The sequence below is a fragment of the Pipistrellus hanaki genome (assembly GCF_964339955.1).
Source record: "Pipistrellus hanaki genome assembly, chromosome: 2".
In the NCBI taxonomy this organism is placed as follows: Eukaryota; Metazoa; Chordata; class Mammalia; order Chiroptera; family Vespertilionidae; genus Pipistrellus; species Pipistrellus hanaki.
Genome location: NC_140504.1, coordinates 96,154,255 through 96,167,043, shown reverse-complemented (window position 1 = coordinate 96,167,043; position 12,789 = coordinate 96,154,255). Strand labels below are relative to the sequence as shown.

General features: G+C 37.8%; 1 protein-coding gene across 3 annotated transcripts in view; it reads right to left on the bottom strand.

The window, feature by feature from the left end:
- The window catches only part of HLTF (helicase like transcription factor), a 116,322-nt gene that overhangs the window by 59,042 nt on the left and 44,491 nt on the right, over positions 1-12,789 (bottom strand). The window contains exons 11-14 of one of the 3 annotated variants that reach the window (XM_084875932.1): positions 9,552-9,631; positions 9,424-9,468; positions 8,518-8,604; positions 5,115-5,209 (exon numbers count right to left, since the gene is read on the bottom strand). In XM_084875932.1, coding sequence (XP_084732058.1) covers positions 5,115-5,209; positions 8,518-8,604; positions 9,424-9,468; positions 9,552-9,631 — 307 coding nt within the window. Of the gene's footprint in view, positions 1-5,114; positions 5,210-8,517; positions 8,608-9,423; positions 9,469-9,551; positions 9,632-12,789 lie in introns of all 3 variants that reach the window. The other 2 variants (XM_084875933.1, XM_084875934.1) reach the window with 2 other exon arrangements.

The window sequence follows — 12,789 nt, the reverse complement described above, 5'->3', positions numbered from 1 at the left end:
CCACCCCTATGTTCATAGCATTGAAATTTACAACTAAGATCTGAAAACAGTACAAGTGCCCTTTAGTAGATGAGTGGATAAAAAAGCTGTGGTATATTTATACCACTATGCAGTTGTTAAAAGCAGGATCTCTTACCTTTTGAGGCAGCATGGAGAGTATTACACTAAGCGAAATAAGCCAGGAAAGATAACACAGATGATCTCATTCATATGTGTAATTTAATGAACAAAATAAACTGATGAGCAAAATAGACCCAGAGACATAGAAGTATCTGACGAAACTCAGAGGGAAGGCAGGAATGGTGGGTAGGAAAGAAATTAACCAAAGAACTTATATGCATATATGAATAACCCATGGACACAGACAGTAGGGTGGTGAAGTCTGGCGGGAGGGGGGTAATTTGGGCAAAGGGAAAAGTGGACATCTGTAACACTTTCAAGAATAAAGATACATTTTTCAAATAAGGAAAATGAAAAAAAAAGAGAGAGGACCCAAAATAAATAAAATCAGAAATGAAAGAGAGTAATAACTAACACTAAAGAAACAGAAAAGATTGTAAGAAAATATTTTGAATAACTGTGTGCCAACAAATTGAATAATCTAGATGAAATAGATAAATTCCTAGAAACATACAATCTTTCATAGCTTAGTCAGGAATAATCAGAGAAACTGGACAGATTACAACTAGTGAAACTGAAACAGTAATATTAATTTAAAAAACCTCCCTCCCCCAAAACAGAAGTACTGAACTGAATGGCTTTACAGGTGACTTTTACCAAACATTCAAAGAACATAAACATGTATCCTTCCCAAACTATTCAAAAAAAAGACTCAAGAAGAGAGAAGACTCCCAAGTTCATTTCACGAGGCAGGCATTATCCTAATTCTAATACACAGCAAAGAATAAAAATTATAGGCCAAAATCTCCGGTGAACATAGATGCTAAAATCCTCAACAAAACTTTGGAAACACAATCCAGCAATACATTAAGAAGATTATACACCATGATCAAGTGGGATTTATTCTGGGGATACGAGGCTGTTACAATATACAAAGCAAAGTGAGTGTGATACACCACATAAAGAAAATGAAGGATAAAAATCACATAATCATATCATTAGTTGCAAAAGAAGCATTTGATAAAATCCAGCACCCATTTAAGATAAACACTATTAGCAAAGTGGGGGGAAAAAGAGAACTGGCTAATCAGGGCAACATTGAGGTCACTGAAGGCCTTCACAAAGAGTTTCTAGAGAGCGTGGGAGCAATTACCAAACTACTGTGGGCTTGAAAAGAGAATGAAACCTGAAACAGTGTCGGGAAAAAGAGAAGAGAAGATAAAACATGAAAGAGTAAAGGTGAAAACACAGAAAATTGTTATAAAAAAATCTGGTGGAAAATGAGTCCAGTGTGAGAAAAATGAATAAGTGGAATTGCCTTGAAATTGAACACAGCATATTTGTGGAAGGTTTAAACTTAAAATAGAAAAAAAACTAACTTTATGGAGAAGAGAATGCTAATATTGAATTTCTTGCCACTGTGCTATATTATATGACTATGTGTATGTATGTGTGAATGAAATAGATGTTATTTCATTTTACAGTGGGAGGATGAATTACTGATCTCAATATCTAGAAAAAGTGTAGAAGTGATATTGGTATCTTAACCCTTTAACTAGAGTCTTGTCCATCTTTGAAGACAAAGAAATGGAAATAAGGTAGTTCTAGCCTGCTCATTAGGGTGCCAGGTCATTTATTTGGGAGCCAGAAAGAGAATAGTTTGTTGAAAGATTATAAAATTCTAATTCTTGGCCAGGAATCCCTATATGCCAAACCATTCCTTAACATTTTTAGAAATATCAGTTTTTACACATTTTGCCAAGGCAAGATTTTGCCAAGTTTTTCTTTCTGAAGTTTTTATTACCAAAACTTTTGTTTTCCAAACATAAAATTATAACAAAACACTGAGTACCAATTTTATTTATTTTTTTTTTTTTGGGGGGGGGTGGGGAGGTGAATTCAGCCTTCTCCTCCTTTTTCCAACTTTTATTGAATATGCTGGGGTTACACTGATTAACAAAATTATACAGGTTTCAGGTACACAATTCTATAACACATCATCTGTATACATTGTGTTGTGGTTCAGCACCTTGAGTATTCATTTTAAAAATATATATCCATACTCCAAGCTCTTAAGAAATCAGTTCTGGCCTAGCCGGTATGACTCAGTGGTTGAATGTCAAACTATTAACTAGACCAGGTGTCGGCAACCTAGGGCTCCAGAGCTGCATGCGGCTCTTTTGAAGCTTTACTGCGGCTCCGACAACTTGCAAGCCTGTGTGAAAATGAAGGTAACGTTTTACAGCCCTGATGTGCTGACACTGTGCACTGAGGTTCAGGAGCAAAAATCCCATTAACCAGGTAAATTAAATATTTTAATTAGCTATTAATTTGCAAAAATATATTTTACATTGTTAAGTGAAAAAGTCCTTTTTTTCTTCAGATTGACAGCTAACTGCACGATCCGGTATATAGCATTAAGGTAAGAAACAATATATGCAGCGTTATATTTGTTTTAAATGTCGCAATGGTTTTGCGGCTCCCAGGTTTTTTTTTTCCTTCGGAAACGGGTCAAAGTGGCTCTTTATGTCTTAAAGGTTGCAGACCCCTGAACTAGACAGATGGTCACAGTTCGATTCCCGATCTGGGCACAGGCCCAAGTTGCAGGCTCGATCCCCAGGGATGTGCAGGAAGCAGCTGATCAATGATTCTCTCTTACCATTGATGTCTTTATTTCTTTCTCCTTCTCCCTTCCTCTCTGAAATCAATAAAAATATATAAAGAAAAAAAAAAATCAGTTCAGTTGTCTATATCTCCATTAATATTTGGAAATCTCCCCCTAAAAATGGCATTCAAATACTCATGTACTGTTCTTCCCATGATGGAAAACACATCAAAAGAAAAAGCATGCCCTAACCGGTTTGGCTCAGTAGATAGAGTGTCGGCCTGTGGACTGAAAGATTCCAGGTTCAATTCCGGTTAAGGGCATGTACCTTGATTGCGGACACATCCCCAGTAGGATGTGTGTAGGAGGCAGCTGGCTGATGTTTCTCGCTCCTCAATGTTTCTAACTGTCTATCCTTCTCCCTTCCTCTCTGTAAAAAATAAAATATATTTAAAAAAAGAAAAAGAAAAAGCATAATTTTGTTGGAATTAAAAAAGAGCAACAGAGAAGCAAAATTCATTGTGGAGAAATGGCACACTAAACAGGAGAAGGTCTAATTTAAAAAACAAAACAAACTTGTAACAAAAATGTAAGCTATCTTAGCTGCTGTGGATCAGTTGGTTGAGTGTTGACCCATGCACCAAAAGGTTGCTGGTTCAATTCCAGTCAGGGTACATGCCCAAGTTGAAGATTCGATCTCAGTCAGGGTTTGTGGATCCTCGGTTAGGATGTGTGTGGGAGGCAACTGATCAATGTTTCTCTCTCTTCCTTTCTAAAATCAGTAAGAATATATTTTTTAAAGAAAGATAAGTCAAAGAAAGCAAGGCAACATAAAGTCAAAAAGAAATTTAAAAAGCCATAGAATTTTATAATTAGATAATAACTATTAATATTTTCCAATGCAATTTAGAAAATTAGTGACAGAAACCAGATTACAATGAGTTGTTAGTAAGGAAAGTACAAAGTGAAAATCCCATGAGGTATGACAGTGTAAGAAAGTATATAGCACAGTAGCAATTTAAGTGTGAGACAATCCAGAGACAGTATTTAAAAATGAAAAATATCTATGCTTCATGAAAGAGCCAGTGAGGATAGGCTGAATAACCAGCAAGGGAGAAAATAACAAATGAAAAGCAAAGGCTGGAAGAGACAGAATCCAATGAGTAGTCTAAGGTACAAAGAGTAGGACCTCTTCCACTCTCAGATTAGAAAGATTAAGAGAAAGGCAGATAATTTTAGAAGTGACAAGAATGGAAATTCACTTCTAGTAGTCTTTATGTTTACAGTGCTTCCAATAGACTCATTATCCTATATAATAAAACACTAATATGCAAATTGACTGAATGGTAGAACAACTGGCCACTATGACATGAACTGACCATGAGGGGGCAGAAGCTCAATGCAGGACCTGCCTCCTGGTGGTCAGTGCGTTCCCACAGGGGGAATGCCACTCATCAAGAAGCCAGGCTCATGGCTGGCGAGTGCAGTAGTGGTGGCGAGGGCCACTCCCACCTCCACTGCAGATGGATGTTAAGAAGCAAGGGGGCCCAGAGTGCAAGGGGATGTCTGACTGCTGGCTTAGGCCCGCATTTGACATCCCCCAAGGGCTCCTCGACTGTGAGAGGGTGCAGATCGGGCGGGCTGAAGGACCCTCCTGCCCTGCATGAAATTTCGTGCACCGGGCCTCTAGTTTCACTATAACATGCAGAATGAAGCTCAAACTGAAAACATAACCAAGCTACTCCTTACACATAATACATAAATATGTTTCATTCCAATACAATGTTTTAGAACAGCAAAGCAATCTGGCAGAAAACACAAACAAGCATATTTTCTGGCAGGTAGCCTTAAAATAAAGGCTCTAAGAGTCGGAATGTTGGTGACCATATCTTAGCTCCATCATTTATTAGCTGTATGACTTTAGGCAAGTTACTTAATTTCTCTATGATTCCACTTGGTCACCTGGAAAATAAGAATAGTTGTGAGATTAAATGAGAAAATCTGTAAAAAGAACTTAGGGAAAAACGGAGCACACAGAAGCTCACTAAATGTTAAAAGCTATTAGTGGAATTCTTAAAAAATGTTCCAATAGTTCATAAATATGATGGTGTTAAATTATACACATTTCCTACTTTGGGGGACAGAAATGTGAGAGGCAGACGTGCAAATCTTATTATAGGAACTGATGATGTCTCTTTCCAATTCTAAATTTTCAGAGAAAAATTCCTTCAATTCAGCAACATCTCCAATTCGCCTATTTGACCTTAGATATAAAATGCTGACCACGCATATGTCTCCCAACATATGACACGCTAATAGGCTATTTGCTTTTTTTATCTTATAAGAAATATAAATTATTTCACATTTTTAAAAGGCTGTGAAAACTTACAATCCAGTTGCTTAACACAGAAAGTGGGCAGATGATCAGTGTTGTTCTTGGTCTCTCTACATCAGTTTTCTTTGAGCCCTCCACTACAGATGCTCCTGAAAGAATAAATCAGCGGCACTAATATTAAATGTTTCCCCCACCCCACAAATAAACAGTCAATAAAGAAATGACAATAATGTGCCTCTATGAAAAAAGAAATTAGGAAGAACTAAAATGAAGCAGATGGACTTGTTTTCAGCTTTAAAGAAGTAACAGTAACTGGATTTTTACTTTGCCACTTTAAACAGCTAAATATCTAGATTAGGGGTGTCGAACTCAATCAGAGAAGGGGCCAAAATCTAAAATCCAGCCTAAATCGCGGGCCGAATGGTTTACTGAACAGTCATAAACTGACAATGTCATAAACTGACAGCGGAGTGCAGTGATGACAGCGCGGTGCGGGCCACATTGCAAGGCCTGGCGGGCTGGATTTGGCCCGCGGGCCTTGTGTTTGACACATGTGAGATAGTGACTATTCATGGGGGAGGTAAAGAATTATGACTAGAAGGGGACACAAGGAGGAAGTTTCAAATACCCACTGATATTCATTAAATTATTCATTAGGATGAACATTTGTTTTATGCAATTCTCTGAATTTGGACTATAGTTAATGTGGTAGCCAGACACCAAGATGGCCCCCAATGATAATCCACTTCCTGATAGTCACAACCTTGTGTAGTCCCACCCCACACTCCACTGACGTTGGTCAGTAGACCAAAAGGATATGTCAGAAGTGACATATCACTTTTGAGACTAATTTATAAAAAATGCAGCTTCTCTCCCTTAGATGCTCTCTCTTACCCTGATCACTTTCTCTGGGGGAAGCCATCTGCCATGTTATGAGGATACTCAGGTAGCCTATGAAAAAACACCCTCCAATTTTATTTTCCACTAGAGGCCCGATGCACAAAATGCATGGAAGAGTAGGACTTCCTTCCCCTGGCTGCAGGCACCGCCTTCCCTCTGGCACCTGGGATCCAGGCTTCCCTCCAGCTACTGGCAGGCACTTGGGAACTGGGCTTCCCTCGCAGCCACGCCTTCATCCGGAAGGTCGTCCAGAAGGACGTCCAGTCAAATTAGTATATTAAGCTTTTATTATTATAGACTAGAGACCTGGTGCACAAAATTCATGCACGGGGGGGAAGAGGGGGGAAGTTGTCCCTCAGCCTGGCCTGCACCCTCTCCAATCTGGGACCCGTTGGATATGCCTCTCGCAATCTGGGACCACAGGCTCCTAACCACTCACCTGCCTGCCTGATCACTCCAACCCCTTCATCTGCCTGATCGCCCCTAACCACTTCTGCCTGCCTGCTTGATCACCCCTAACTCCTCCCCTGCCAGCCTGATCACCCCTAACCACCTCTGCCTTACTCCTACACCCAGAGCCCAGGATTCCCTCATCCAGCCAGCCGCAGGTATCCAGGACTTGGGCTTCCCTCCCTCTGTCCAGCCACAGGCACCCAGGACCTGGGTTGGCCACACCTGCAGGCAACTGGGACCAGGCTGGCTTTACCCGGGCTGGCCACAGCCCCAAGGACAATGGGGTGGGTGGTTTTTCTCCCTCTCCTGGGCCACAGCTGCAGGTGCTGGCACCTGGGACCATGGAGTGAGCGGCTTTTCTCCTTCTCCTGTGCCACAGGCCCTTGGCCCTCGCAGCCACTGTGACCTTGAACAGATGAACATCTGGAAGATGTCCAGTCTAATTAGCATAATACCCTTTTATTATTATAGATTTCCTTATTGGGCAATATTTACATTATTTCCAATATTTCACTAAATAAGGCATCTAAAAACTGGTTTTTCATATCTCCTTGTACAAATCTATAGAGTTCTAGGTGGTCTATTTTTAGCTTCACTACGTTTGGTCTAGCTGTTCTCCATAGTAATTTATATTCCCATCTACAGTGAATGAGACTTCCTGTGCTCACAACCTTGCCTATTTGGCATTAAGATTTTTAAATGTTTGTGAATATGATGGGTGAGACAATATCTCACTGTTCCCTTAATTTGCATTTCCCGAATGATTGAATCTGCATATATTTTCCTATATTTATTGGTTTTTGGGGTTTTCTTTCCTAGAACTTTACATTTATATTCTTAGAGGCTATTCCCCTACTGTTCTGTCTTTTTCGAAATGACAACAGAGGGTTCTTTACATATTCTAGATATTAATCCTTCTTAAGTTACATTTAATCACAAATATCCTCTTCAGCCTTAACATTTTTCAATATTTATGGTACCTATTGATGCATGGAAATTTTAAATGTTGAATTTAATCTTTTTCTATGTGCTTGTGTGTCTTATTATTTTAAAATCATTATTTACTGCAATCCATGGTTTCTAGCTCCATGCACTGGTTTTTGTTTTTATTCTGTATTTATTCCAGAAATATCTTTATTTGGGTTTTAGATCAGCTGTGATTTTTTTTTTTTTTTTTTTAAGTTACTCTCCTGTATTACCACTATGTGTCTGCAACTGAAAGGAACTTTTTGTGTGAACTTAATTCTATTTCATTTCTAATTCTATCTAAATCACATCTCAACTAAATTCAAAATTTCTTAAAATTCCTAAAATTGGGGTTAAAAATAATCTATCTGAAATGCCTATATTTTCTATTCCAAATTGTTTGATTCTTAGGCAAAAAGTTAGTTCTTTTTCATCATTCTGTGTTAGCTCAAATATCACCTTACACAGACTCTTTCAGTTAATCTTTATTTCATCACCTTCCTTTATTTTTTCACAGCATTCATTATCTATAATAATGTTTATTAATTTTATGTTTTCCCCATAATTAGGTATAAGTTCCATGAAAATACACTTTTGTCTGTTATATCTGCAACATGTAAAATAGAGGAATCTAAGATACAGAGATATAAATTGTCCCAAATCTCCTTAATCCTAGTTCAATCTCTTTCTTTCTCCAACATTGAGACTTCTAAACAGTGTTGATTTCCTATCAATTAAAAAATACAAAATTACAATAAATAAATATCACTGACATTCTTAAGTGAAAAGCAGATTCTACTTATACCAAGTAGTAAACCTTTATTATAATTTAAATTAAATTACGTTTTTAAAGCAGACATAAATTGATCTGTGCCTTCACTAGAAGAAATATCCCTGCTACTCACATGATTAAGGGACTTCCTCCCATCAATTTCCCTCCTAACTAAAATAAATACAATACAAAAGGTACTGGACAGAAAACACATCAAAACATCTTTTTTAAAAGGGATTGTGTATTTTTTTCCCTTTGTCTACTTTCTTATAATATGGTTTTATAACTTTTGTCATTTAATTTTTTTTTTCACTGAAAAAAAAAAAAGCAAACAAACAAAAGCTCAAACCTTGCAGATTTACTGACCCTTTTTCAACATTTTCTTTTTTGTTGCAGAAATAGATGAAGTAAGTGCACACGCAAACTCTGTATCTTCTTTAACCTTAGAAGATCCTGCTGAAGTTAAAAACCACAGAATCATTAAGATATTTGAAAACATTTTCTCCTGTGCTTAGGCACAGGTACTTTCTCAGAATAGAAAATAGAATACCAATGCCACATTACCTTAAGAGCTTATATTATTAAAAAAGAATAAAATAATGTCTGATAACCAAAATTGCCTCTTCTGACACTAAGCATATCTTCCTGAGGAAGAGAAATAAAAGTAGAAGCAGCCATATGCAAAGTGATTCAGCTCCCAGGTGGAAGGAGAATTTTTTCAAGAAAACAGGTATTTGATTTTTAATAAGGATGCCCAATTTTCACATCAATCAATGTTGAGTTATTTTCCAAATGCAATTTCTCAGGTAATTAGGAAACAATATGATCTTATTTAGCAGAAAAGAAAATAAAGAATATGTTTTAAAAATAAAGGAAAAAGTAAAAAGAATCATTGCTAATTCATACATTTGTATGACAATGTGAATATACTATTTCCAAGAACATACTCCTACCATACTTTTGAAATTACAATTTAGACAGATATGAATAAGGTTTTATCAAAGTAATTTTTTTATAAGTTGTAAAAAAATCATTTTGTCTTATTTAAAGTTGATTTAAATAATTCCTCTTACATTTTATTTTGAAACTATTCTTTCAATTTGCCTCATTTAATTAATATCCCTGGTAAGCTCCATGAATAGTTCATATATTGACTGCAATCAAGTTTAAGACCTATTATGAAAGAATTCTAAGTTTGAGAGAAGGAAATCAATGTTTTTTTCTTTAATAATTTGAAGTGTAGATTACAGGTAGTGAAATGTACATATAGACCTTTAATTCTGCTTTTACTTTCTGATTGTGTAGTTTCCAGTTTGCCTACAAACAACCAAATACAAAAATGCTCACATAAAAAAATAGAATACAGGACACACCATCAAATCAAATCCATTTTATATTACCTTTCATTTTCTGTTGCAATTTACCAGTTTCAACTTCCTCTGAATCGCTGCTCTCAGCATACTGGACAGCAGTTTTTCTTCTAAAATTAAATATATTCAAATTTTTTTATCAACCCAAACAAACTTATAAATAAAAATATGTTTAATAAATGCAATATTAGTGCTTTTTGTCCTCCCCCACTTATATTTTGAAAAATATTAAAACTTTATTTGTTAAATGAAAGTCAAACTTTCTACAAGCACTGTGTTTTTTTTCTTTTTTTTAATTAAATTTATTGAGGAGAATCAAGATGGCAGAATAGGGAAACACCTATACTTGCTACCTCTCACAACCACATCAAAATTACAGCCGAAACCGGTTTGGCTCAATGGATAGAGCGTAGGCTTGGGGACTGAAAGGTCCTGGGTTGGATTCTGGTCAAGGGCATGTACCTTGGTTGCGGGTATATCCCCAGTAGGGGGTGTGCAAGAGGCAACTGATCGATGACTCTCTTTCATCGATGTTTCTAACTCTCTATCTCTCTCTTCCTCTCTGTATAAAATCAATAAAATATATATATTAAAAAAAAAATTTACAACTACAAGGCAGAACAACTATCATCCAGAACTGCAAAAAAGCTGGCTGAGTGGCAGGTCCAAAGTAGAGATGAAGAAAGTTCATTGAGACTGGTAGGAGTTGCAGTGGTGTGAAAAGTGGTGACACCCAGGTGTGCTGTTTTTTTAATTGGGAAGGAGATATAAGCTCCAGCTTGCTCTGAACTCCAGTTCCAGGTGAGACTTTGGGGAACCCATACACATAAAGGGAGAAACTGGACTGTCTGGCATCAGGACAGAACACAGGATGGCTTTCTGTCAGAGGTGCTTACAGCCATCATTGTTCCTAAGTGGGGACCTCTCCGGGGCAGAGCTGACTGGCAGCCATTGCAGTCTGCTCCACCCCGGTGATTCCCGGAGACCCCACCCCACCCAGTTTACAACCCAACCCAAGCTGTACACAATGGCTTTTGCATGAATGGCCTGTCCTTTCTCAGCCTAAAACCTGTTAAACAGGCAGTAGCAGCAGCAGCCTGCCTTGCTACACAGTTGGACCTCATCTGGGCACTTCCAAACCCAACACAAAGAAGAGGATTCTGCAGACCTCTCTATAGCTCTTGCAGGGTAGCCCCAGGCAGTGGCTGACTTTGTACTTCCTTGGAGATCCAAGAAGCCAGTGTACCCAGTATTCAGTGTGAGACCATACCAGATTACAATTCTACACATCCATAAGTGATAAAGTCAAGGGCAGACTCAGTGAGCACCAGATCCCCACTGAAGCAAGTCCTGCCCCAAAACGGTATATGCAGATCTTCCAGCATAGACACAGCTGGTTCTCATAGCCAATTGGCCTGGAGGTCAATTCCTCCCAGTGATACCAACAGCAATCAAGGCTTAATTATAACAAGACAGTGCACACAGCCCACAAAGGGGTGCACCAAGAGTGTCTACCTCAGGCGAATGGGGAGGCTGAGCCACTGGGCCCTATAGGATACCTACCAGACAAGGCCCCTCTATCAACTCAAGGAGACTTATCAGCTACCCAATACATAGAGAGAAAAAAAAACACAGAAAAGCAGCCAAAATGCAAAGACAAAGAAAGATGTCGCAAATAAAAGAAATGGATGAAAGCAAAATACTGGATATAGAGTTCAAAATCAACAGTTATAAGGTTACTTAAGAGTCTTCAAGAAACCTCAGAGGAACTTAGTGATATCTTTAAGGATCTTAGTGAGGATGACAAAAAAAAATGGAAAAGGACCAGTCAGAAATTAAGCATACACTGACTGAAATGAATAATACAGAGATTCAACAGCAGACTAGAGAATCCCAAGAATTAAGTCAAGGATTTGAAATACAAAGAAGCAAAAAACACCCAACTGGAAAAGCAAAAAGCAAAAAGAATCCAAAAATATGAAGATAGTGTAATGAGCCTCTGGGACAACTTTAAGCGTACCAGCATCCAAATTATGGGGTGCTAGAAGAAAGAGAACAGGATATTGAAAACCTATTTGAAGAAATAATGACTGAAAACTTCCCCTACCTGGTGAAAGAAAGAAACTTACAAGTCCAGGAAGCACAGAGAACCCCAAACAAGAGGAATCCACAGAGGACCACATCAAGACACATCATAATTAAAACGCCAAGGGCAGCTCTTCCGCCATGCTGTCATTGTGAGTGGGACAGAGCCCATGCTAGCATGGAAGAGGCTCTTTTGTTTATTGCATCGGACTCAGCTCCCTGGTGATCCTTGGGGATCACGAAATCTGGGCATAACACTGAATACTTTTATAAAATAAGCAAAATATGAAATATTCACACAAAAATTAAAAAATTAAAAAATAAAACGCCAAGGGCAAAAGACATAGAGAGAATCTTAAAAGCAGCAAGACAAAAACAGTTAGTTAGCTACAAAGGAGTACCCAATACAACTGTCAGCTGATTTCTCAACAGAAACTCTGCAGGCCAGAAGGAAGTGGCAAGAAATATTCAAAGTGATGCAAAGCTAGAACCTACAACCAAGATTACTCTATCCAGCAAAGCTATCATTTAGAATTGAAGATCAAATAAAGAGTTTCTCCACCAAACCAGTATTATAAGAAATGCTGAAGGGTATTCTTTAAGAAGAGGAAGAAAAAAAGGTAAAGGTAAAAATTTATGAACAACAAAGTGAAACCAAATACTTTTCTATCAATAAGTAAATCTAAAAATCAAATGAATATGATGAGCAGAACTAACTGGTGGATGTAATAGAATCAGGAACATGGAAAGGGAGTGGACTGACAATTTTCGGGGGGAAGGGGTTGTGGGGGGTGTGGGAAGAGACTGGACACTGGACAAAGAGCTTACATCTATGGACAAGGACAGTGGGGGACAAAGGCCTGGTGTGGGGTAGGAACCTAGTGGAGGGGAACTATTGGGGGGTGAGGGGAGAAGAAGAATATATGTAATAATCAGAACAATGAATATTATTAAAAAGTTAAATTTACTGGGGTAAAGCTGGTTAATAGGGTCATATAGATTTAAAGTGTACAATTCTATGATACATGATCTGTATGTTGCATTGTGTGCCCACCATCCAAAGTCAAAATATTCTGTGTTCAAAACAAGATGTATTTACTATGCAAAATGCATTTTTCACTATTATTAAAATAAATTTGAAAAAGTAAACCATTTTAAAATAGTAATCATTTCAATACTGAGT